The sequence below is a fragment of the Mobula hypostoma genome, chromosome 10, assembly GCF_963921235.1.
Source record: "Mobula hypostoma chromosome 10, sMobHyp1.1, whole genome shotgun sequence".
NCBI lineage: Eukaryota > Metazoa > Chordata > Chondrichthyes > Myliobatiformes > Myliobatidae > Mobula > Mobula hypostoma.
The window spans coordinates 112,326,454-112,350,978 of NC_086106.1; the positions used below are offsets into that span (position 1 = coordinate 112,326,454).

Consider the following 24,525-nt stretch of genomic DNA (forward strand, 5'->3'; position numbering starts at 1 on the left):
AGTTACAATGACTTGTGTGCTGTATCTCTCTCGCTCTCTAAATCTAGCTAATAAACTGCTACACTTGGTTATTTCTGTCCAAGTTTTGGGCAGCACTAGGAATAATGAAGCTCCTTTAAGCACAGAAAGTCAAATTAAAAGACAGAGAGACCCAGGGGTACAGGGACCTAGTTCCTTGGAAGTGGAAATGCCAGTACATAATCTGGTGAGGAGGGCCAATGATGTGCGTGATTTCATACGTCAGGGAACTGAGTACAAGTGTTGGGTTGTCATGTCACAAGGTGTTGGCGAGACTGCATCTGGAATATTATGTGCAATTCTGGATGCCATTCAGCAGGAGAGAGTGCAGAAAAGATTCACAAGGATGTTGCCAGGACTGGAGGGCTTAAATTATGATGAAAGATTGAATAGGCTGGGACTGGTTTCCCTGCAGTGAAGGAAGCTGGGGGCTGACCTTATACAGGTGTATAAAATCATGCGGGACATTGATAGAATGCATTATCACAGTCTTTTCCCCAGGGTAAGGGAGCCTAAAACTAGAGGGTATTGGTTTAATATGAAAGGGGAAAGACTTAAAGTGGTCCTGGCAGGCAAGACTTTCCGCATGCGGTGGGTGAATGTAATGTTTGAAAGACATTTGGACAGGTACATGGATAAGAAAGTTTTGGATGGATATGGGTCAAATCCAGGCAAATGGGACTGGCTCAGGAAGACATCTTGGTTAGAATGGGCATACTGGACCAAATGCTCTGTTTCTATGCTTTTTATTTCTGTGACCATGACTTAGAATGACCATGTCGATTGTGCAGGATATTATCAACAACAGCTATTCCCCTCTCCCCACCTTTTAAATCTACTCCTCAGTTTTTTTCCCTCCAGTCCTGCCAAAGGGTTTCAGCCCGAAAAGTCAACAGTACTTTTTTCCATAGATGTTGCCTGGCCTGCAGAGTTCCTCCAGCATTTTGTGTGTGTTGCACAGATATTTATTGCTTATTTATTTATGAGTGTTCTTATTTCTCCTTTTTGTATTTGCACACTTTGTTGACTTCTGCACTCTGGCTGAATGCCCTAGTTGGATGGTCTTTCATTGATTCTGTTCTGGTTATTATTCTATAGATTTATTGTGCCCACAAGATTGGCAACTAAATATTCCTGGATTTCATTCCTTCAGGTGTGATAGAATCGGAGGGACAAGATGGGGAGGTGTTGCATTGCTTGTCAGAGAAAATATTACAGCTCTGCTCTGGCAGGATAGATTAGAGGGCTCGTCCAGGGAGGCTATTTGGGTGGAATTGAGGAATGGGAAATCGGGGTGTATTATAGACCACCTAATGGGGAGTGAGAATTGAAGGAGCAAATTTGTAAGGAGATAGCAGATATTTGTAGTAAGCACAAGGTTGTCATTGTGCGAGATTTTAATTTTCCACACATAGACTGGGTAGCCCATACTGTAAAAGGGCTGGATGGTTTGGAGTTTGTAAAATGTGTGCAGGATAGTTTTTTGCAGCAATACATAGAGGTACCATCTAGAGAAGGAGCAGTGTTGGATCTCCTATTAGGGAATGAGACAGGGCAGGTGACAGAGGTATGTGTTGAGGAGCACTTCAGGTCCAATGATCACAATGCCATTAGCTTCAATGTAATTGAGAAGCATAGGTCTGGACACAGGGTTGAGATTTTTGATTGGAGAAAGGCTAACTTTGAGGAGATGCAAAAGGATTTAGAAGGAGTGGATTGGGACTAATTGTCTTGTGGGAAGGATGTAATAGAGAAATGGAGGTCATTTAAAGGTGAAATTTTGAGGGTACAGAATCTTTATGTTCCTGTTAGGTTGAAAGGAAAGGTTAAAAGTTTGAGAGAGCCATGGTTTTCAAGGGATATTGGAAACTTGGTTTGGAAAAAGAGAGATATCTACAATAAATATAGGCATCATGGAGTAAATGAGGTGCTCAAGGAACATAAAGAATGTAAAAAGAATCTTAAGAAAGAAATTAGAAAAGCTAAAAGAAGATACGAGGTTGCTTTGGCAAGTAAGGTGAAAATATATCCAAAGGGTTCTACAGTTATATTAATAGCAAAAGGGTAGTGAGGGATAAAATTGACCCATTAGAGAATCAGAGTGGACAGCCATACATGGAACCAAAAGAGATGGGGGAGATTCTGAACAATTTCTTTTTTTCGGTATTCACTAAGGAGAAGGATATTGAATTGTGTAAGGTAAGGGAAATAGGTAGGGGAGTTATGGAAACTATGATGATTAAAGAAGAGGCAGTATTGGCGCTTTTAAGGAATATAAATGTGGATAAGTCTCCGAGTCCTGACAGTATATTCCCTAGGACCTTGAGGGAAGTTAGTGTAGAAATAGCAGGGGCTCTGACAGAAATATTTCAAATGTCATTAGAAATGGGGACGGTGCCGGATGATTGGTGTATTGCTCATGTTGTTCCATTGTTTAAAAAGGGTTCTAAGAGTAAACCTAGCAATTATTGGCCTGTAAGTTTGACGCCAGTGGTGGGTATATTAATGGAAAGTATTCTTAGAAATGATACATATGATTATCTGGATAGACAGGGTCTGATTGCAACATGGATTTGTGCGTAGAAGGTCATGATTGACAAATCTTACCGAATTTTTTGAAGCAGTTACTAGGAAAGTTGACGAGGGTAAAGCAGTGGATGTTGTCTATATGGACTTCAGTAAGGCCTTTGACAAGGTTCCACACAGAAGGTTAGTTAGGAAGGTTCAATCGTTAAGTATTAACATTGAAGTAGTAAAATGGATTCAACATTGGCTGGATGGGAGACGCCAGAGAGTAGTGGTGGATAACTGTTTGTCAGGTTGGAGGCCGGTAACTAGTGGCGCGCCTCAGGGACCTGTACTGGGTCCAATGTTGTTTGTCATATACATTAATGATCTGGATGATGGGGTTGTAAATTGGATTAGTACGTATGCAGATGATACTAAGATAGGTGGCGTTGTGGATAATGAAGTAGGCTTACAAAGCTTGCAGAGAGATTTAGGCCAGTTAGAAGAGTGGGATGAAAGATGGCAGATGGAGTTTAATGCTGATAAGTGCGAGGTGCTACATTTTGGTAGAACTAATCAAAATAGGACATTCATGGTAAATGGTAGGGCATTGAAGAATGCAGAAGAACAGAGGGATCTAGGAATAATGGTGCATAGTTCCCTGAAGGTGGAATCTCATGTGGATAGGGTGGTGAAGAAAGCTTTTGGTATGCTGGCCTTTATAAATCAGAGCATTGAGTACAGGAGTTAGGATGTAATGTTAAAATTGTACAAGGCATTGGTAAGGCCAAATTTGGAGTATTTTGTACAGATCTGGTCACCAAATTATAGGAAAGATGTCAACAAAATAGAGAGAGTACAGAGAAGATTTACTAGAATGTTACCTGGGTTTCAGCACCTAGGTTACAGGGAAAGGTTGAACAAGTTGGGTCTTTATTCTTTGGAGCGTGGAAGGTTGAGGGGAGATTTAATAGAGGTATTTAAAATTATGAGGGGGATAGATAAAGTTGACGTGGATAGGCTTTTTCCATTGAGAGTAGGGGAGATTCAAATAAGAGGACATGAGTTGAAAGTTAGGGGGCAAAAGTTTAGGGGTAACATGAGGGGGAACTTCTTTACTCAGAAAGCGGTAGCTGTGTGGAACGAGCTTCCAGCAGAAGTGGTAGAGGCAGTCTCGATATTGTCATTTAAAGTAAAATTGGATAGCTACATGGACAGGAAAGGAACAGTGAATTAAGAGGTCCCAGGAAACAATGACCTTGAGTAGAAGTTGGTGTGAGAGTGGAGTAAGAGAGTGTGATGCCATGGGATCTGGAATTTAGGTGAAAGAAATTTCAAATGAATAACTCAGGTAGATAAGTCAGACAGTGAAGGAATCACTGAAGAGGAGTACTGAGACAATGGTCACCAGTTCCACTGTATAATGTCACCATCTGTCATATATTTACATTAACTCGTGAAAGAAGGGAACTTGAAGAGATTAACTGGTTGAGTTCTTCCTTACAGGTTGGTCTGTAAAGCAAAATGTAACCAAATCCTTCCCCCACCTCTATAGCAGTGGAACCCCACTTCCTTTACACACACCAGCACCTTGCTGAGAAGTGATATTACAATAGTACGTGTCCTGGAAATCTCTAATTGCCATCGTGTTCAGTGTCAAATCTGGGTTTCCAGTTTTTGAACATTTCTGGGGGTGAGAGGGAAGAAAAAGGAAATATCACTGTACAGAGGAACTGCAAGAAATTTTACGTCATAGTTGCTCATCGGCTGACCATTCTGTCAGAAGGCAATTTAAAGAAAACTGTTAGGTTAAAAAGTGCTCTCCACCAACGTACATCAGCAAATGCACTTTTCTACTATGGAACAGATTTCCACAAATGAACTGGGACATAGAAAATCAAATGACTTCTCTTATCAAGAGTATTATATTAGATGCCCAGTCGAAGTCAAGCACTACCAGCTTACAGTGCTTAAACTAGTTCGTACTTTAAATATCCAATTAAAAACTTGCATTAATTATTCCTGCAGTGCAATGAGCAGGGGAAATCCATTCATTCACCTCTTCGGAGTGCAGGAGTTGGGGATGTATGTTGAAGTTACTGATGAAGCCTAATTTGAAGTATCGTATGCATTTCTGGTCACCTACCTACAGGAACGATATCAATAGGACTTGACCTCAGTGATAAGGGAAGTTTGAACAGGTTAGGACTTTATTCCCTGGAGTGTAGGAGAATGAGGGGAGATTATTTAATAGAGATATATGAAGTGATACAGACTTTTTCCACTGAGGTTGAGTGAGACTAGAACTGGAGGTCATGGGTTAAGTTGAAACGCAAAATGTTTAAGTGGAACATGAGGGGGAGTTTCATCACTCAGAGGGTGGTGGGAATGTGGAATGAGCTGCAGTGGAAGTGGTGGATGAGGGTTTGATTACAATTTTTAAGAGAAGTTTAGGTAAGTACATGGACGGGAGGGGTATGGAGGGTGATGGTCCAGGTGCAGTCCAATGGGACCTGCAGAATAATTCAGCAAAGCAACTGTTTCTGTGCTGTAGTGTTCTATAACTCCATGGAAGAGAATAAAACTCGGACTAGAATATCAGTGGGTGCAAACACGAGGAATTCTGCAGATGCTGGAAATTCAAGCAACACACATCAAAGTTGCTGGTGAACGCAGCAGGCCAGGCAGCATCTCTAGGAAGAGGTACAGTCGATGTTTCAGGCCGAGACCTGATGAAGGGCCTTGGCCTGAAACGTCGACTGTACCTTTTCCTGGAGATGCTGCTGGGCCTGCTGCATTCATTCACCAGCAACTTTGATATCAGTGGGTGTAGCTGTTTGAATTTTCTTCCTCGTCAATTCAGATTCTGCAATTGCACATCAATCTGGTCATTCCAACAAATGCTCTTAACACTCTCTATATATTCTTAAAACAGCCCCCTGCTATGGCTGGGATCCACTCAGTTGGTGCATGGACATATTTGGCATGTACATAATTTACACATGGATAATAAGGAGTTAATTTTGGACAAATGATTTTAATCATGAGGAGACTAGCAGATGCCAGTTATTACACATGATTTGAAAATTGACACTGATTTCCCTTTTCGACAAATCTTGTTTGTGTGCCATTCCATACACTTAGGGATCTGCAATCTCAAATATAAACATATGTGAGCCCTATGTGTAGTTTAATATTGACAAGAATCTTGGCAACACAGGGAAAGGTGTTGCCAAACATCTTTGGATGCCAGTACCAATTTAGTAGAACTTAACTGAAACATTTCAGCATCTCAAAAACCTGGAAACACACTTTCAGCAGAATGTGAAAATGAAATTAAAAACCAAATTATCCCATGCAAGCAATCTAGGGTTCTACTTTCCCAAGAGAATTTTCTCAAAGCAGCCTCAAACAAGTGTGTTGGTCCAGTTCCCAGGTTTGGTATACATTCAGAATGATGGTCACAAATTTTCCCACACTGGGTATTGGGATTTTCGGTTTCCAAGTTGCACTAGAGCTCCACCTACAGACCAGCTTGGCTGCTGACAGTGGCAGGTTCACGGGACCAGTTAACGGAAGTGAGTGGAGGCATTATGAGACAACGAGCATTGCACCAACAGCAGACATTTTTCTTATTCCTTTTTCTGTTGGCTTTTACACATCCAGGGGTTTTCCAACAAAGGGGAGAGAACTAATTGTAATGTATCTCACACCAAGAGAATAACAACCCTGAATATATTGTGGGCTTGAATCCACTCGATGGTTACTAGGGCTGTGGATCCCAGAGCCCTGCATGCGATGCTGCAGTCACTGTAGGTCTACTTCAAATGGACTATCCTTACACAAATTCTATAAATACTAGGTATAAAATCACTGTAGAGGCCAATTCATTGAATTATACTTAAAGCAGGGGCTGACAGGTTCCTGTTTTGTAAGGGTGTCAAAGGTTACAGGGAGAAGGCAGCTAACTCTTTAAGTTCACCTTTTTTCCCTCTTTTTTGAGGTACTCGACAAGGCTGTCCTCTTAGTCCCTTATTATTTGATATTGCATTAGAACCTCTTGCAATTGCCATTCGAGAATCTCCAAATATTACTGGGATAACTCAGGGCTTAAAGTCCCATAAATTATCACTCTATGCTGATGATTTACTTTTATATATTTCTAATCCTCAAAAATCCATCCCGGCTGTTTTAGAGTTATTAGCACAATTTGGTCTTTTTTCAGGTTATAAATTAAATCTTAGTAAGAGTGAACTCTTTCCGATTAATAAACAACTTCCCTTATATTATAAATTTCCATTTAAATTGATTAATAATTATTTTTCATATCTTGGGATTAAAATTACTTGTAAATATAAAGATTTATTTAAGACTAACTTTTTACCATTAATAGACCATATTACTCAACTTTCATCTAAATGGCTTCCTTTATATTTAACTTTGATTGGTCGTATTAACGCAGTTAAGATGTTTTTTTTTGCCAAAATTTTTATATATATTTCAGGCGTTACCAATCTTTGTTCCAAAATCTTTTTTTGACAAAGTTGACTCTAAAATTTCTTCATTTATTTGGCAGAACAAAAACCCGAGACTGGGTAAAATACATTTACAGAAAGCTAAGAGAGATGGAGGCTTAGCATTACCTAACTTTAGATTTTATTATTGGGCAATTAATATTCGACATATTAAATTCTGGTTACTGGACCAGGATATACTATCCATTCCTAAATGGGCAGTATTGGAATTACAATCTGTTCAGGGTTTTACACTTGGCTCCATTTTAGGTTCCTCTCTTCCTTTTGATTGGAAACGCCTTAAACAGGTGTCTAACCCGATAGTTAAATATACCTTGCGTATTTGGTTTCAATTCAGAAAATTTTTTGATCTTAATCAATTTGGGTTAGCAATTCCTATTTTAGGTAACATATTTTTTCCTCCCTCTTTTACGGATCGTGCTTTTCAAATTTGGAAGACTAAGGGTATTTCACGGTTTTTGGATTTATTTTTAGATGGTTCCCTTATGTCTTTTGAACAGTTATCTAATAAATATAACTTATCAAGAATACATTTTTTTAGATATTTACAAGTTAGAAATTTTCTAAGTACTATACTTTCTTCCTTTCCAATGCTCCCTCCTACATACATTTTAGATACTATAATCAATCTTAATCCATGTCAGAAAGGTGCATCGGCTATGATTTATAATATTATTATGAAACTTAGGAAAGCTCCATTTGATAAGATTACGGTAGATTGGGAACAGGAATTGGGGTTTACCATTTCTGTGGATGACTGGGGGCAGATTTTACAATTAGTCAATACTTCCTCTATCTGTGCTAAACATTCCCTAATTCAATTTAAAGTTGTTCATAGAGCACATATGTCCAAAGATAAGTTAGCGCGCTTTTATTCTCATATTAATCCTTTTTGTGATAGATGTCCGGGGCAGATAGCCTCTTTAACTCATATGTTTTGGTCTTGCCCTACTTTGGAAACTTTTTGGAGAGACATTTTTAATATTATCTCCAAGGTGTTGAATATAGATATCTCTCCTCACCCTATTACTGCTATCCTTGGACTACCTAAAATTTCCAGTAATCTCTCCCCTTCAGCCCGTAGAATGATTGCATTTCTTACTTTAATGGCGAAAAGATGTATCTTACAACATTGGAAAGAGCTTAATGCTCCAACTACCTTTTTTTGGTTTTCTCAGACGATATTATGCTTGAACTTGGAGAAAATTAGAAGCAATCTTTATGACTCTTCTTTTAAATTTGAACAGACTTGGAGATCTTTTATTCAATATTTTCATTTAATGTAATATATACCCTTCTTGTTTTTTTCACTGTTTTTAATGGAGGTCGGGATTGAGGACGTGATTTTAAGTTTAACTCGGTTTGGTTTCAAGTTAGCCCATTGCTTTGCGTTGCTTTTAGTTAGTTGCACGGTGGGTTTTTATTTTGGGTTTTTTTTTTCTTTTTCTCTATTGATATATATATAAAATTAGTATACTATTATGTTACCTTGGTATATTATGTTTAAATTACATTGTTTGTAGTTTTTTTTTGTATTAATATCTTCTGTAATTTTATTATATTCTAACAATGTATTAGTGTCTATATGGCTTACCTTTTTGTATACTTACTTAATAAAAAGATTTAAAAAGAAAGAGAAGGCAGGAGAATAGGGTTGAGAAGGATAATAAATCAGTCATGATGCAATGGAAGAGCAGATTTGATGGGCTAAATGGCTACTTCTGCTCCTATGTCTTATGGTCTTACGGAGTCACAATGGAAATTCCAGGACCATTGCCTTTGGATTTGTGGGTCTATTTTCCCTGGGGAGAAAGTCCAAGTGGTATTTCATGTTATGAGTTTCCTATGGTGGGTTGGGCAGAAAGACAAATTAAAATAGAAATGACTGGAAATTTTAAGTATCTGTGGAAAATTTCTTTCTCAATCTTTTTATGGTATCTGTGGAAAATTAAACAGCTGATTCTTTTGGTCATGACCTTTCAACAGAAATATTGAACATGTTTGAAGTTGCAGAGAAGAGGGAAGTGCAGGAGGAATTAAAGAGAACGTCTGTGATAAGGTGTGGAGAACGGAAGAATGAGCATGATGCTGGCTGGGAGATGGTAGCAGAGGCTTGCTAAGTGACGGCGAAGATGAATGAGAACAAAGGAGAGCGAAAGACTGCATTTTCTGAAATTCTGCAAGAAAACACAATGCTTGAAGTCTTCATTGATGTTAGGCTGCATCTGAGCTGAGAAAAAAAAAGTTTTATTTTTCCCTTCATGCAAATACATGAGAAGTTTGAGTAAAATGTGCTTTAGGGACTGGTTGCTGACACTCAGAGAAACATTGCGTTGTTAGCTGGTTATCTATTAATCAAGGTGAATATTGTGTCCAGTTCTGGTGGAACGATGTGGAAGGCGTAGAGAGGGTGCAAAGGAGATTTACCAGGATGACTGGATTAGAATGCATGTATTATGAGGATAAGCTTAATTATTCCCTTTGGAGTGAAGAAGATTTGAGGTGACTTGATAGAGGTGTACAAAATAAGAGCATAGATCGAGTGTGCACCCAGACACTTTTTCCTAGGGCAGAAATGGCTAAAGCAAGGGGGCATAACTTTCAGGTGACTGGAGCAAAGTATAGACGGGATGTAAGAGGTAGCTTTTTTTTAAACACAGAGTGGGATGATAGGAAATGGAGCGCTCTCTGGGAGGAAAGGGTTAGATTGATCTCAGAGTAGGTTAAAAGGTTGGCACGAGATCGTGGGCCAAAGGATCCGTACTGTGCAGTAATGTTCAATGTTCTATACGATAGTCTCAGGCATTCAGAACTGGACTTACTGATGCACTCCCAATGGAATTCATACCTGGTGATCCAGGCAGTCCGGGTGGGCCTTGTGGACCAGGTCGGCCTGCAAGGCCTCTTCCAGGTGGGCCTGGTGGACCAGGAGTTCCGGTGGGGCCTGTGAAGCCCGGATCACCTAAGAAAGAGACAAAAAGTGTATAAAGATCCATCTTTCTTGGGAAACAACCTTGCACCATTAAACCTTGACAGCATACACACTCCCACCGATGCAAGTCGACTTACAACTTCATCAGCCCAAGAGTCATTTAAGCTGACAGCAATTGACAGTTTTTTTTTGATTGAGGTGACTTTCTGTAAATTTGGTTAAACACAGCTGGTGTATCTAGTGACAACTTTACACCTACGATGTTCAACCTTCCTGCCCCATCTCTTCCACCTGGGTGATCTTCTTAAATTATCTTTATTTATATGTGTGAGCTGGATCTCTCTACTTAGGTCAATGTTATTGCCTTCTCTTAATTTCCTTTAAAAAGTGTCCTCATACTTGAATCGTTTCATCTTGTGTGGAGAGGGCGGTTCTGGATTGCAGTCGAGAAAGAGGCAATTTGCATTGACAAAGGAACCACTACATAGGCTTTGAGAGGCCTTGGTGAGTTGTGACAGTGCACCTTGTAGTTGATACACTCTGCAGCATCTGCATGTGCTTCCCAAAAGTAGGAATTAATGTTCAGGATGGTTAACGGGTTTCCATTTGAATATTTTTACGGGAGCACCATCGAGTGCATCCTTCCCAGCTGCATCACCATCTGGTCCGGGAATTACAAAGGTCTAACCACAAGTCTGTACGAGGACTATTGAGAGGATCATTGGTGACTCTCTTCCAACCATTAGAGATCTTGGTCAGGAGCGCTGCATATGCAGGGCCCTTGGTATTGACAATCACTCCCTCCCATCCATCCAACAATCTCTTTGGCTCTCTATCATCAGGCAGGAGATACTATGGCATTAGGATAAGGACTGTTAGGATGGGAAACAGATTCTTCCCCCAGGCCATAAGACTACTGAACTCCCGACCAGCACTCAGGTATCATCATGTACGACCAGACAGTAGAGTAATACTGTTTACTTTTTAACTTGTGTCATAAATGCACCTTATTACTTGTTAATTACATTATGTGTTGTGTTTGAGTTCAAAGTCTAAGTCAAAGTACATCTTACAGGCAGCTACAAAGCAAAGAAACCCAATAGAACCCATTAAGACAAAATAAGACAGTCAAACACCCAACATGCAGAGAAAAAAAAAGAAAAAAAATCATGCAAACAATAAAAGTAAGCAAATAAGCATTCAGAACTGAAGTTTATGGCTGCGCTAGCTGCAGGCCACAGCCACGGTTCGGTGCAGAGATCAGCGAGCCTCGCAGAGCAGTGATGTGAACCGGTCTGTGCTTCGCCTCCGGCCCCGACACCCTGTCCTTTTCAATTTGGCATGACGCTCAAGTCGTCCAGATCTTGCTCTTGGATCTGGACCCTGCTGCTTCGATACACTCTCAGGCTGCTTCCCTACCACCTTAATTCGGCCCATTCCCAACTTCTCCAATTTGGCTCAGCTCTACAGTACTGTACTGTACAGTACTGTTCAAAAGTTTCAGGCACTTACCTATAGCTAGGGTGCCTAAAACATTTCCACAGTACTGTAGTAATTTTATGTATTCTGTACTGCTGCCGCAAAAAAAATTCTCATGACATATGTGAGTAATGATAGACCTGATTCTGATATGGGTCTCTACTGTGGACTGAGAGTGGGAAGGGGATAGGGAGAGAGGAATCATGTTTGGAAAAAAGGGGAAGGGAGAGGGAGGGAACAGGAAGGACCAGAGAGACATTCACTAATGATCAATAAACCAATTGTTTGGAATCAAATGACCTTGCCTGGTGTCTCACCCATGCCACTCTCTGCACCTGGCACCCCTCTGCCACCTGTCCGACATCCCTTCTGCGGCACTCCATCCTCGCCATTCCCAACATCCTTTCCTCCCACCAGATTTACAAACGCGCTCTCTGCTCCACGTTGACAAATACAGTTCTGTGTTATGCACCTTGGTCTGGAGGAACGTTGTTTTGTGGGGACGGGTGGGTCCAGGGCTGGCTGTCCTGCTCACTCAAGGAAGGTGAAGCATCTCCCACAGCCTCTCCTTTCCAGGTGTAGTGATCGCCGCAGGACCACTGTTTGGCTTGCCAAGCAGGAGGCCACTCGCACATGGACTCTCCTACACCACTGTGCGCATAGTAACGCCTTCACTTGGCATCCCTGTTCTTACTGAGTGTGCTATGTCACAGCACAGTCGAACGGCCAGCGGTATGACTGGGCAGGTAGGCTGGGCTCATCGGCTTTGGCTGGCAGCCAGCCTAGGAGAAGGACAACTCCGATTCCAAACCCGGGTAGTTGGGTCTTGGTAGCCTTGCCAGGCGCTCTATCTAGAAGGAAAACTCCGATACTCAACCTACAGACCTGCGGCCGCTGCAGTTGTCGTAGCTTGCTGTGCCATTGTGGAACATCCCCCAGCCTAAAGAGTGGAATCGGTCTGAGCGCACCGACCCTCACTATAAATCTACGCAGATTTATAGGGGAGTGTAAACGGGAAGACTTCCAAGCACACAGAATGTATCTCAAAAGTTGGTGCGGGCAGGATGCAGAAAAACTAGGCCATTATCTTTTGAATAACTGAAGAGGCAAAGCATTGATGAACTGGATCACAGAGGACAATACCATTATGATAACCTCAGCTACTTGTGACTGCAAACCTCACTCAAGTGCTAAATGGATATTTATTCCACCAAACTGTTGGCTTGGAACTACATGGCAATTTTGAGTATATCTTCGTGGACATTTAAGTAAAATCTCAGGGACGCATCTATCCTGGAAAGATCTTCTCTGTTGGGTAACTGGATCATTTCTGGAAGCCCTGTTCATCATTGGACAGTGACGCAAGGCCAGCATAATTCTCAGCGTGCTAAACTGATTTATGAAAATAGAAACATTCTATAGATGTGTGGTGGAAAGTGTGCTGACTGGCTGCATGGGATACCAACGCCTTTGAGCAGAAAATCCTGCCAAAGGCAGTAGATTCGGCCCGGTACATCATGGGTAAAGCCCTCCCAATCACTGAGCGCATCTACATGAAACGTTGCCATAGAAGAGAAGCATCTCTTCTGATCCTCACTACCAAAACCATGCTCTTTTCTCACTGCTGCCATCAGGTAGAAGGTACAAGTGCCCCAGGACTCGCAGCACCAGGTTCAGGAACGGTTACTACCCCTCAACCATTAGGCTCTTGAAAAAAAAGAGTTAATTACATTCATTCTACTTCTGGTGTTCCCACAACCAATGGCATCACTTTAAAGACTCTTTATCTTGTTATTTCATGCTCATTTCTATTGAGGGAGTGCAGCGTAGGTTCACAAGGTTAATTCCCGAGATGGCGGGACTGTCATACGTCGAAAGATTGGAGCGACTGGGCTTGTATACTCTGGAATTTAGAAGGCTGAGAGGGGATCTTATTGAAACATATAAGATTATTAAGGGATTGGACATGCTGGAGGCAGGAAGCATGTTCCCACTGATGGGTGAGTCCAGAACCAGAGGCCACAGTTTAAGAATAAGGGGTAGGCCATTTAGCATGGAGTTGAGGAAAAACTTTTTCACCCAGAGAGTGGTGGATATATGGAATGCTCTGCCCCAGAAGGCTGTGGAGGACAAGTCTCTGAATGCTTTCAAGAAAGAGATGGATAGAGCTCTTAAAGATAGCAGAATCAAAGGTTATGGGGATAAGGCAGGAACTGGATACTGATTGTGGATGATCAGCCATGATCACAGTGAATGGCGATGCTGGCTCGAAGGGCCGAATAGCCTACTCCTGCACCTATTGTCTATTGTCTATCTATTGTCTCATTACTTATTGATATTTATTTATATTTGCATTTGCACTGTTTGTTGCCCATCGATCATGTTTACAGTTACCATTCTATAGATTTGTTAAGTATGCCCACCGAAAAAGAATCTCAGTGCTGATATGGTGATATATATGTACTCTGATAATAAGTTTTACTTTGATCTTTGAATTCATTGGTATTTTATAACTAGGATCAGGGAGTAATTGTAGGACATACTGACTTTTCACACTTGGGTATTAACATCTCACACAGAAAGCTTACGGTTTTGACTGGAGCTTGAGTAAGCACTGAGCTTTTCGGGCCTTCCTGTTTTCCAAATGAGATAATGAGTGTTACTTGGAAAAAAAATGGGGAAGGGAAACGGGTCGGTCAGTGATATGAAATGAAAAGTGATTTGATATGAAAAACTATGAGCTTGGTCTCACCTCTTTTTACTGTGCACTCAAGATGGCTGCAATTAAGCAAACTGTCACGATGGACAAATAAAAATATCAGTGTGCAATATTATTGTAAGGAGTTCTTTCTCTCTCTCTCTCTCTGCTTGTTTGGGTTATATTATTGATAAGAGCATTTGTATTCATTTGTTAACACATTGGGATAGATGTTATTCTTTCTTTGTGTGTCTGTAAGCTATTGTTTTTCGCGGGCTTTGGGCAGAAGGCAGATGGGGACAGAGAGAGGCGACGCGATGTTGTAAGCTGGGCGACGGGACGAACCCTGAGCGGGAGTCCGAGGCCCAGGGTTTTGGGGAAGAGAACCGAAGAGGACTGGATGTGCTGGGGTCGACCACCGTGGTTGGTTCCAGGCGGTGGGTCGAGAAGGTCGGAAGGGATCGAATGGTGGAAAGAAGACTCCGTTAATTGGGCTCCAATGGTTGTGCATGAAGTGGTTGAACTTTGATAAGTTTGGTGCCTTTTATTTTCCTTTTATATTTTATCTCTATTAATTACATAGTTCCAATAAGATCTATAAAGTGTAATCATTTAATCGCATATGGTGTATTGTCTGTTATTTGGCGGGGTGGGGTACGTCACACAGCATCCACACAAACTTGATTACCCAGTTCGGCGGGGCCAAAGGCTGCTCCCCCTAGGTGGAAGTGAGCTGAGCGAGATTGAGGCTTACCAGGGAGCTACATTTGGGGGCTCATCCGGGATTTGATTCAGTGGTGCGCTGTGTGATTGCCCTGTTTAAATCAATGCTGCTGTGTCTCTGTGGATTGCTGGTTATTACTGCATGTGTGTTGGGTGGGATGGCTGTTGGTACCCTGGAGGTCTTTGTTGGAGTTCAGACTAGCGCTGACGAGTCGGTGGTGGGACTGCCAGTGTCTATTGGTGCCCCAGGTGAGGTGAGGAGAGAGAGGAAAGAGTGGTCTGACTCGGAGGTAGTGTCTGCAAATAAATGTTCCAGCTATGGCAGGCTTCGTCTGGCTTTTGGGATAATGTCCACCCCTAAAGGGGCGGAGGTGTACGAGACATGGGTGGAGAGGATCTCTCAGTTGTTAGATGAGTGGCAGTGCTCGGTTGAGGGAGGACAGCAGGGATAGGTTTAAAGTTTGAGTAGGCGGGCTGGTGACGGTGTTAGAACTGTCAGGTTCAATTACCCCGTAGTGTCAACTGAAAGCGGGGGAAAATGCGTCTGGTTCAACTGGAAGTAAAATGCAGCACCTGGGAGGCTTTCCATACCTGTGTCAGGAGATAGGGGAAAAGCTTTCAGTATATCTTCTCTGGCTGGAAGGGCAGCTAAATTGCTTGCAGTGCCGGGGGGATCATTTCAGGGGATCAGCCCCTCATTCAGTTGTTCAGCTGATCAGAGAGGTGTCGTGAAACTTAGTGGAGGCCCAGTGGGGGACGGCTTGGTGTCTCTGGGGGAGCACGTTCCCAGCAATGTTCCAAGGAACTTCTGGAAAGAAAAGACCCTATTCCTGAAGGCTTAGAGGGACCACGCTCCCGTGTGACGTTACAAATAGATGGAAGCTATGCTAAAGCCATCCTTGACACCGGGGCGCAGGTCATGTTGTTGTACAGTTCATTTTACAACCGGTTTCAGAAGCATTTACCCTTGACAACATTAAGGGCACTGGAGATTTGGGGTACCAGTGCCAGTGATTATCCAGAAGATGATTATTGGTCAGTGAACCTGGAGTTCATGGGGCATTGTCTGTGCACCCAGTGTTTCGAGCTGCTTGTGAGGACGTGTGTAGCAGCCTTGGGCCGGCACCGAATTTAAACGAGAGCCGATTGTGGTACGCCCTGGGGGAAGTATCTGAGGGTGAGACCCTCTTAGTAGACGCTCCAAAATACCACGAGGGAGGGGAGTTGACTGCTGAAGACACCTTGGTGAGAGAGAGGTTGCAGCGACTGGACCCTGTAGCCGTGGAAGACGTAGGCAGCGTGTGTGTGGATTATAGGACTCTGAACAGGCGCACTGTCATTGACTAGAGTACGGCCCTGAGGGCCAAAGACTCTACGGTCTGCTTGTATGGTGCCACGTGGTTTAATGTGCTGGATCCCGACGAGTGAGGCCGACAAGGAGAAGACGGCCGTTATAGGTTCCCTAGGATTCTTCCGATCCAAAAAGATGCCACAGGGCATATCTGGAGCCTCTGCAACCTTCCCGCAGGGCATGGGGAAGACCATGAGGGATGTGGAGGTGCTTGGAGTTTTGGCGTATGTGGATGATCACCTAGGGTTTAGAATCGCCTTGGGGGACGATGATGTGAGGTGAGTGCCGGAGCCTGGGACAACCATTGAAGACTTCGAGTTCACACTCATCAAAGTGGAGATGGAGAAATGAGATTCCGAGCTGAAGCTGCGGTCATTTACTGAGGAATTAATCCAGAGAGACGAAACAATGTCCAACCTTCGAAAGGATCAGCAGAAACTCAAGAAATCGATCCAGAACAGATTGGAAGAAGCTGGTGGTGTAATTGCATCCCAGATGGAGATGGACATGAAGCGTGAGTCAGAACTGCTGAGACTGGGGCGAGAGTTGGAGGAGTCAGAGAAGGAGCTGACGTCTCGACTGCAGGAGGCTGTAGAGGCTGCAGAGGCAGCCCAGGCTAAGTGCTTCAGTTTGAAGAAAATCAAATAGCATCTACCGATCGAAGGAATGAGGAAGAATATGGCTTTGAAGGATGACGTGCGGGATGTGTGGTACATGCTGCCTTTTGCTAACTTCCCCTTGATTGAGGAAGAGACTCTTGCCCATTCCCCCACAGAGTCAGGTGTAGTGGGAAGGGCTAGCCGTGGGCAGCCTGGGTTATAGCAGGACCCTGAAGGAAAAGAAGCGGGGCCCCGGACACAGGACAGGGGGCTCCGAGTTGCAGTGGGGCATGAGTGAGAGATTGACAGAGGATTTGGCAAGCAAACCCGAGGTATCCCCAGTAGTGTCCGAGTCTGAAGGGTTTAGGTGAGGGGGTACGGAGGTCTCGGAGGATTAGGAAACTCCCAGATAGGTTGGCCTATGTAGCACCCGTGGAACAGGGCGTAAGGTCTACTGTTCGGGGAGCAATGTGACTGTTTGCATCTGGATTGGGTTTTTGTGTCTGCGGGAAGTGTTGGCGAGTTATTTACAAGTCATGAGGACATGACTTTATTTGGTGGGGGGAGAGTGTAAGGAGTTCTCTCTCTCTGATGTTTGGGTTATACTATTGATAAGAGCATTGTATTCATTTGTTAACCAATTGGGATAAATGTTATTCTTTCTTGTGTGTCTGTAAGCTGTTGTTTCTCGTGGGCTTTGGGGCAGAAGGCGGATGGGGAGAGAGAGAGGAGACGCGATGCTGTAAGCTGGGCGACGGGACGGACCCCGAGCGGGAGTCCGAGGCGCAGAGTTTTGGGGAGGAGAACTGAAGAGGACTGGACGTGCTGGACGCGCTCTGGTCGACCACTGTGGTTGGTCCCAGGCGGCGGGTCGAGGGGGTTGGAGGGGATCGAATGGTGGAAAGAAGACTCCATTAATTGAGCTCCAACGGTTGTGCACAAAGTGGTTGAACTTTGATAAGTTTGGCGCCTTTTATATTTTATCTCTATTAATTACATAGTTCCAGTAAGATCTATAAAGTGTAATCATTTACTTGCATATGGTGTGTTATCTGTTATTTGGCGGGGTGAGGTACATTGATTACCCAGTTTGGCGGGGCCAAAGGCTGCTCCCCCTAGACGGAAGCGAGCTGAGCCAGTCTGAAGCTTCCAGGGGGCTACATTATTCTAAATCATCAGAGATCCACTACAGTGCTTTGTACACTAACCCACTGCATACCTTTGTACATTCCTGTTGCTGCCTTTACTGATGTCCACAGTACCAAGGGCAGTACAGCTGTGCTTGGTCAGTGTAACACCATTACGGTATCAGTGACCCAGGTTCAATTCCTGCTGTTGTCCGTAAGGAGTTTGCATGTTCTCCCCATGACCACGGGGTTCCTCCGGGTGCTCCGGTTTCCGTCCACATTCCAAAGTCTTACAGGATAGTACTTTAATTGTCCACATGGGTGTAACTGAGCAGCTTGGGCTCGTTGGCTCTAACTGCGCTGCATCTCTAAATAAACACCAGCTGAGACTCTTCCCACATTTAAAACGTACCTTTTGACCCAAAGGTGCCGTCTAATCCTGGTGAGCCTGGTGGGCCTGGTAACCCAGGGAATCCTGCATCACCTTTCGGTCCTGGTCTCCCATCACTGCCTCTTGGACCAGGGGGACCTGCTGATCCAGGAAGTCCAAAGCCTGGATCACCCTGTGAAAAATTGGGAGGAGTCATGAGGCAGATCTTAAAGAGTTACTTCATTTGTTTGATTATAGTATCAGCACATTAGCAATTAGCTGTTGAGGAAGCAGGGAATTTGCAGATGGAATATAGTGTAGGGACGTTTAGGATCATGTACTTCGATAGAAGGAACAAAGGTGCAGACTATTTTCTAAATGGGGGGAGAATTAAAAAAATATCAGAGGTGTAAAGGGACTTGGGAGTCCTCTTGCAGGATTTCCTGAAGGTTACCTTGCAGGTTGAGTTAGTGGTAAGGAAGGCAAATGCCATGTTAGCATTCATTTTGAAAGGATTAGAAGACAAATCAAGGATATAATGTTGAGGCTTTAGAAGGCATTGGTTAGACTGAAGTATCGTGAGCAGTTTGGGCTCCATATCTAAGAAAAAGTGTGCTGGCATTAGAAAGTGTCCAGAGAAGGTTCATGAGAATGATTCCAGGAATGAAAGGAGCGTTTGATAGCTCTGGGCCTGTACTCACTGGAGTTTAGAAGAATGAAGGGGGATCTTATTGAAACATTGAATACTCAAAGGCCAAGATAGGGTGGATGTGGTGAAGATGTTTCCTACAGTGGAGAGATGAAGAGGAATTTGTTTAGCTAAAGAGTGGTGAATCTGTGGAATTCTTTGCCACAGATGGCTGTGGAGGCCATCACTGGGTATATTTAAAGTGGAGGTTGGCAGGTTCATGATTAGTCAGGTTGTTAAGGGTTACATGGAGAAGGCAGGAGAATGGGGTTGAGTGGGATAGTAAATCAGCCATGGTGGAGCAGACTGGATGGGCTGAATGAACTAATTGTGCTCCTATGTCTAATGGCCATACAGAAAGCATGCTCAATATTCAGGGCTGAGAATGGTAAATCTTACTGGGAGACTCAGGGGCGAGATCAGGGGCTGAGCTTTGTACATTGTTGCTGTCTACTGCAATGTGAGAAAGAATGATTGAATTGCTCATGCAGTGTCCACGATGCCTGGAAAAAAAACATCACCCAGGTTCTCTTGTGTATTTCTGGTTAAAGCACTCAAGCCAGTTCCCACGCTATTAGTCCCCGACGTCAATTCATGAGAGATAAGATGGGTGGGAAGTAATGCATGTGTGCTCTGTGAAGGTATTATTAAATATTTCCTTAATATGATAAATGAGATTCCTGACTTCACAATCTCCTCATTGTGATCTTGCACCTTATTATTTGCCTACTCTGCACTTTCCCTGTAGTTGTTACACTTTATTCTGCATTGTTTTGTTCTATCTTGGTGTACTTCAATACACCGTGTAATGACCTAATCTATATGAAAATGTGCAAGGCAGCCCTTCCATTGTATCTTGGTACGTGTGACAATAATAAATCAATTCCAATCCAATTCTAATAGTATTAGAATAACAATTCTAATAATGCATTATTTCTTTGTAAAAGAGTGAAGGAATTATCCTGGAGTAGTCATCAACATCTCTGCCATTGCATTTGGGAAAAGAAGCCATTCTGTAGCTTTGATACCTTAATAACAATTTGGGTTTCATAGGAATCTCCGCTTAACACCAGCACTACCACATTGTTATCTGAAGCAGTAAATATCCACCTTTGACCCAGGGAGGCCCGATCGACCTGGTTGCCCATCACGGCCTGGTCTTCCTGGATTTCCCCGAGAACCTGGTAGCCCTGGAGTTCCTGGCAATCCTGTGAGAAGTTAATTGAACAACACAAAGGGGCAATTAACTCAACATTGTTGATGACATCTTAGAGAGTATGTTTGACCCAAACTCCATGCACAAGCTTCACACCATGGCAGCCGACATTTTCAATACCTTCCATGTATAACATGCAAAAACATCCCAAAACGTTTTGTAATGTCATCACAAACAAGAGTTTAGACTGAACCACACCAGGATTTGGCAGCACAGATGACCAAAGGACTGGTCAAAGTAGTAGATTTTAAGGGCCATCTTATAGAAGGAGAGAGAGGTACAAAGGCTAAATGGTTTAGGGAATAGGCTCCCCAGCAACATTGAAGATTCAGGTTTATTTGTCAGTTGTACATTGAACCACACAGTGAAATGCGTCGTTTGTGTTCACAGCCATCCCCCACCCCCACGCCGAGAGTGTGCTGGGGGTAGAGTGCTAGTTTTGCCATACATTCCAGCACCAACATAGCATGCCCACAATGCTCAGCGAAACAAGTGGAGAGGAGGATGCAAGGACACTTGGCCAAGCTGGGTGAGTGGGCAAAGGCATGGTAGATAGAGGTTAACGTTAACAAATGTGAGATTATCCATTTTGACTCGAGATACAGAAAGGCAGATTGTTATCCTAATGGTGTTAGATTGAGAAAAGGGAATGCACAACAAAAACCGATCCTTTCTACAAGTCACTATAAGCAAATGTTCACTGAAGATGAGTATTTAGGAAGGAAAATCATATGTTAGCTTTCAATATAAATGGGTTTTAAGTAAGAGCAGGGATGTCTTACTGCAGATGTGCTTAGTGAGATCCAGTCCAGAATTGTGTGTACAGATTGCTCTCTTTACCTGTGGAGGAATGCTCTTAACATGGAAGATATGGAATGACAGTTATTAGACCGATTCCTGGGATGGCTGGCTGGCTGATGTATGAGGGAGAGATTAGGTCCTTCAGGCTTGTATTTCACTGGAGTTTAGAAAAATGAGAGGGAATCTCAAGCCTGCAAAATTCTAACAAAACTAGACAGACTATAGGGAGTCAAAAATCAGAAAAAATGCTGAAATAAAATCTCCACAGGTCAGGCATCGGTCAAAAGAGAAATAGTTGATGTTTCAGGCTGTAGACCAGTCCATGTGTCCAAGTTTAAAAGAGAAAGGATTCTGCACAAAATCTCTGAGGAAAATGAGCTTCAATGGGTTTGATATTGAAAATGGAAGCATGATGAAGTTCATTTACTCCACTGTTTGAACTCAATTTCCTCCCTGCATCACAAATTTATGCCATACTTTCACTTCTGTTTGTAATGACCACTACAGTTGGCATGTTTCTGACACAGAATTACACTTTGCCTCTTCCTGAGCTCAATCATGATTTAAATATTCCAAGCCCAATTTGGAGAGTTAACATTTTCCCTACTGCCTATTCAGACAATTAACTGTTCATGATCCAGTGAAAGAAATGAACAGCAACACACACACAAAATGCTAGAGGAACTCAGCAGGCGAGGCAGACTGTTTACTCTGTTGTCGACTGTTTACTCATCTCCTTAGATGCTGCCTGGTCTGCTGAGTTCATCCAGCATTCCCAGCCTGTTGCCCTGGAGCTCCTCAGCAGGTCAGGCAGTATTTATGGAAACAAATAAGCAGTCGAGGAGGAGGTGTCCAGAGAGTTGCTACTTGGCTTCAGCAAGGTAGAGGTCAGTCTACCACACTCCAACAGCACTCCCTTTGTTTACAGGTTCGATGGTAAGATTGGGATTGATGTCGAGAGAGTGGAGGACAGTGTGTTTAGAGGGGGGTAACGTTCGTGGAGGAGTGGGAAGTGCTGAAGTTGAGCCAGTTGATGGCTCGTCGACAAATATTGATTCAAAGGTCTAGAGCAGGCTCCCCAAGAAGGGGAAGAGGGCTGGTGACAGGAGAAGGGGTCATCAGTGCAGGGAATCTTCTCAAAGAAGTGCACTTGGAGACAGAAGCGATGGAAGACCTCAGCGTCGTAGAGGATGCAAAATGGATTGAGCTGCAGATAAAAGAGGACAAAGTTAAGGCCCCCGCTGAGGACAGAACGTCCTGCCTCCTGGTGAAGGTTAGAAGAAATAGCAAAGATACGGCAGGGGTTTGTGCTGGGATCGGGGGTGGGGGGAAGAGGGCAGAGGAGTGGGGAAGGTTGGGGTGTACAGGGCAGGTAGGCTGGGAGGAAGATGAGGACCCAAGAGTGGCAAGAGATCCTGAGAGACCTGGGGTTGGAGAGTGGAATGGGGGGGGGAGGGGGTAAGAGGAGCCCAGGGGCCCAGTGGCAGTGAGGAAAGTCTTGGCCTGGAGTGGTGATGAAGGTCCAGGCTGGAGCCAGAGCTAGAAGCTGCAAAATTCATGGTCTGAAGGTATCTGGGATTGTTGGAACCAGGGTAGGTGATGGTGGTATCTGTGGTCTGGAGCCGCCTGGGGTTGTTGGAGCCAGAGTTGGCAACGATTGTATCCACAGTCTGGAGGCAGAAATGGGGTTGGAGTCAGTGGGATCTGCAGTCAGGGGGTGTCTGATTGATTTGAGGTCAGAGCGGGAGATGGTAGGAACCATGGTCTAGAGGCACCCAGGGCCATTGGAGCTAACGTTAGAGTTGGTGGGATCTGCAGTCTGGGGACAGGCGATCTTCTGATTCTTCCTGGATGTGAGGAAGATGAAGAACTGGCAGTTGGAGGCAGAGATCCAGTGGAGGATGAAATGTCGGAGAGGTGCATGGCAGGTGGAGGAGAGAGAGGCACAGAGCTGTGCCAGAGACTGAGACCTGCCCCACAGGTCATAGCAGAGAAGGTGGTGCGTATAATTCGGAGGGGGAAGTAGTGGGAGAAGCAGTCACTGGACATAGGTACCTGGATCCTTGCTGGATCCAAGCTAAGAGGCCTGAATTTGGAGCTGGAAGCCACGTGGAACAAGATGGTGATGAAGACAAGTTCTCAGGAAGGATTTGTGGCTATGGTAGCGAGTCTGAGTGAGTACATGGTAGAAGAGTCAGAGGGCAGTAGAGATCACAGAGGGGGAAGAGTGAGAGATGGTATCACTGAACTCCCGAAGAGAAGATTTAAATTTCTTCAGGATAAGCATCCCACGAAGAGTCTTTGCCGTGGAGCAGCAAGTCATAAAGACAAGAGATTCTGCAGATGCTGGAAATCTCGAGTAACACACCCAAAATGCTGAAGGAGCTCAGGGCAGACACCATCTATGGAAATGCATAAACAGTCGACATTTTGGGTGGAGACCCTTCATCAGGACTGGAAAGGAAAGGGGAAGAAGCCAGAGTAAAAAGGGAAAAGGTGGGGAGAAGGAAAGGAGGACCAGCCTAGAAGATTAACGAGCAGCTAATTGTCGAGAAATTCTCCACGTGAGAATTAACTGTTCATTTATCTGATGATCCAATGAGTTCAGGCAAAAAACATGCATAATTATCTGCAGCAACACACATAAAATGCTGGAGGATCTCAGCAGATCAGGCAGCATCTTTGGAGGGAAATGAGACCCTTCAGTAGCACTGCACTCAGATATGTAAGTTAAGGATTCTGATATGTTGGAGGTGATGTATAGAAGTATTTTTGAATCACTACAATTTAAAGACACAACATTCATGAAAACAAACCTACCTTTTGGACCAGGTGGACCAGGAAATCCAATACCTGGCACTCCCATGTCACCTTTTGGTCCCTGGAGGCCTGGTAAACCAGGTTGACCGGGCAGACCTGGGTCACCTATACGACAGAACAAAAGATTTATGTTATTGCTATCAGGTAGATACTGGGTCTATATCTGCTTTCTCATTCCTTTCAGAGTGCATCTGACAGGCACAGCTATAGACCCATGCACAGTACATAGATGTACCACTCAGAAAGTCTAATAGTGACACTGCGTTTATCCACAATGACCAAATCCTTGCCTTAAAATCCAACAATCAGTCATCTAATTCTATTGGCTGTACTCTAAAATCAATTAAACACAGGCAGTATTTTTATCTTCTCAAGGTTTCTTACTCGAATAAGCAGTTTTTTATATCTAAGCTTGGGAAGTGAGTTTCTATAAACAAAAGAAACATCACAGCGAAAATTAACATGAGATTCAGCAGATGCTGGAAATCTTGAGCAACACACATAAAATGCGGGAGGAACTCAGCAGATCGGGCAGTATTTACGGAGAGGAATAAGCAGTCGACGCTTTGGGCCAAGATCTTTTATCGGTCCTGGTCCAAAGCATCCGCTGTTTATTGCTCTTCACAGATGCTGCCTGGCACCTCCCTCTCCCTTATTAGG

The 24,525-nt window shown here is 43.6% G+C and overlaps 1 protein-coding gene across 2 annotated transcripts in view; it reads right to left on the bottom strand.

Annotated features, from left to right (window-relative positions):
• col4a5 (collagen, type IV, alpha 5 (Alport syndrome)) overlaps positions 1-24,525 on the bottom strand; it is a 314,426-nt gene that overhangs the window by 104,191 nt on the left and 185,710 nt on the right. For both annotated transcript variants that reach the window (XM_063061058.1, XM_063061059.1), the window contains exons 28-31: positions 23,866-23,970; positions 20,139-20,236; positions 18,383-18,533; positions 9,910-10,023 (exon numbers count right to left, since the gene is read on the bottom strand). In XM_063061058.1, the coding sequence (XP_062917128.1) occupies positions 9,910-10,023; positions 18,383-18,533; positions 20,139-20,236; positions 23,866-23,970 (468 nt within the window). The remainder of the gene's footprint in view (positions 1-9,909; positions 10,024-18,382; positions 18,534-20,138; positions 20,237-23,865; positions 23,971-24,525) is intronic.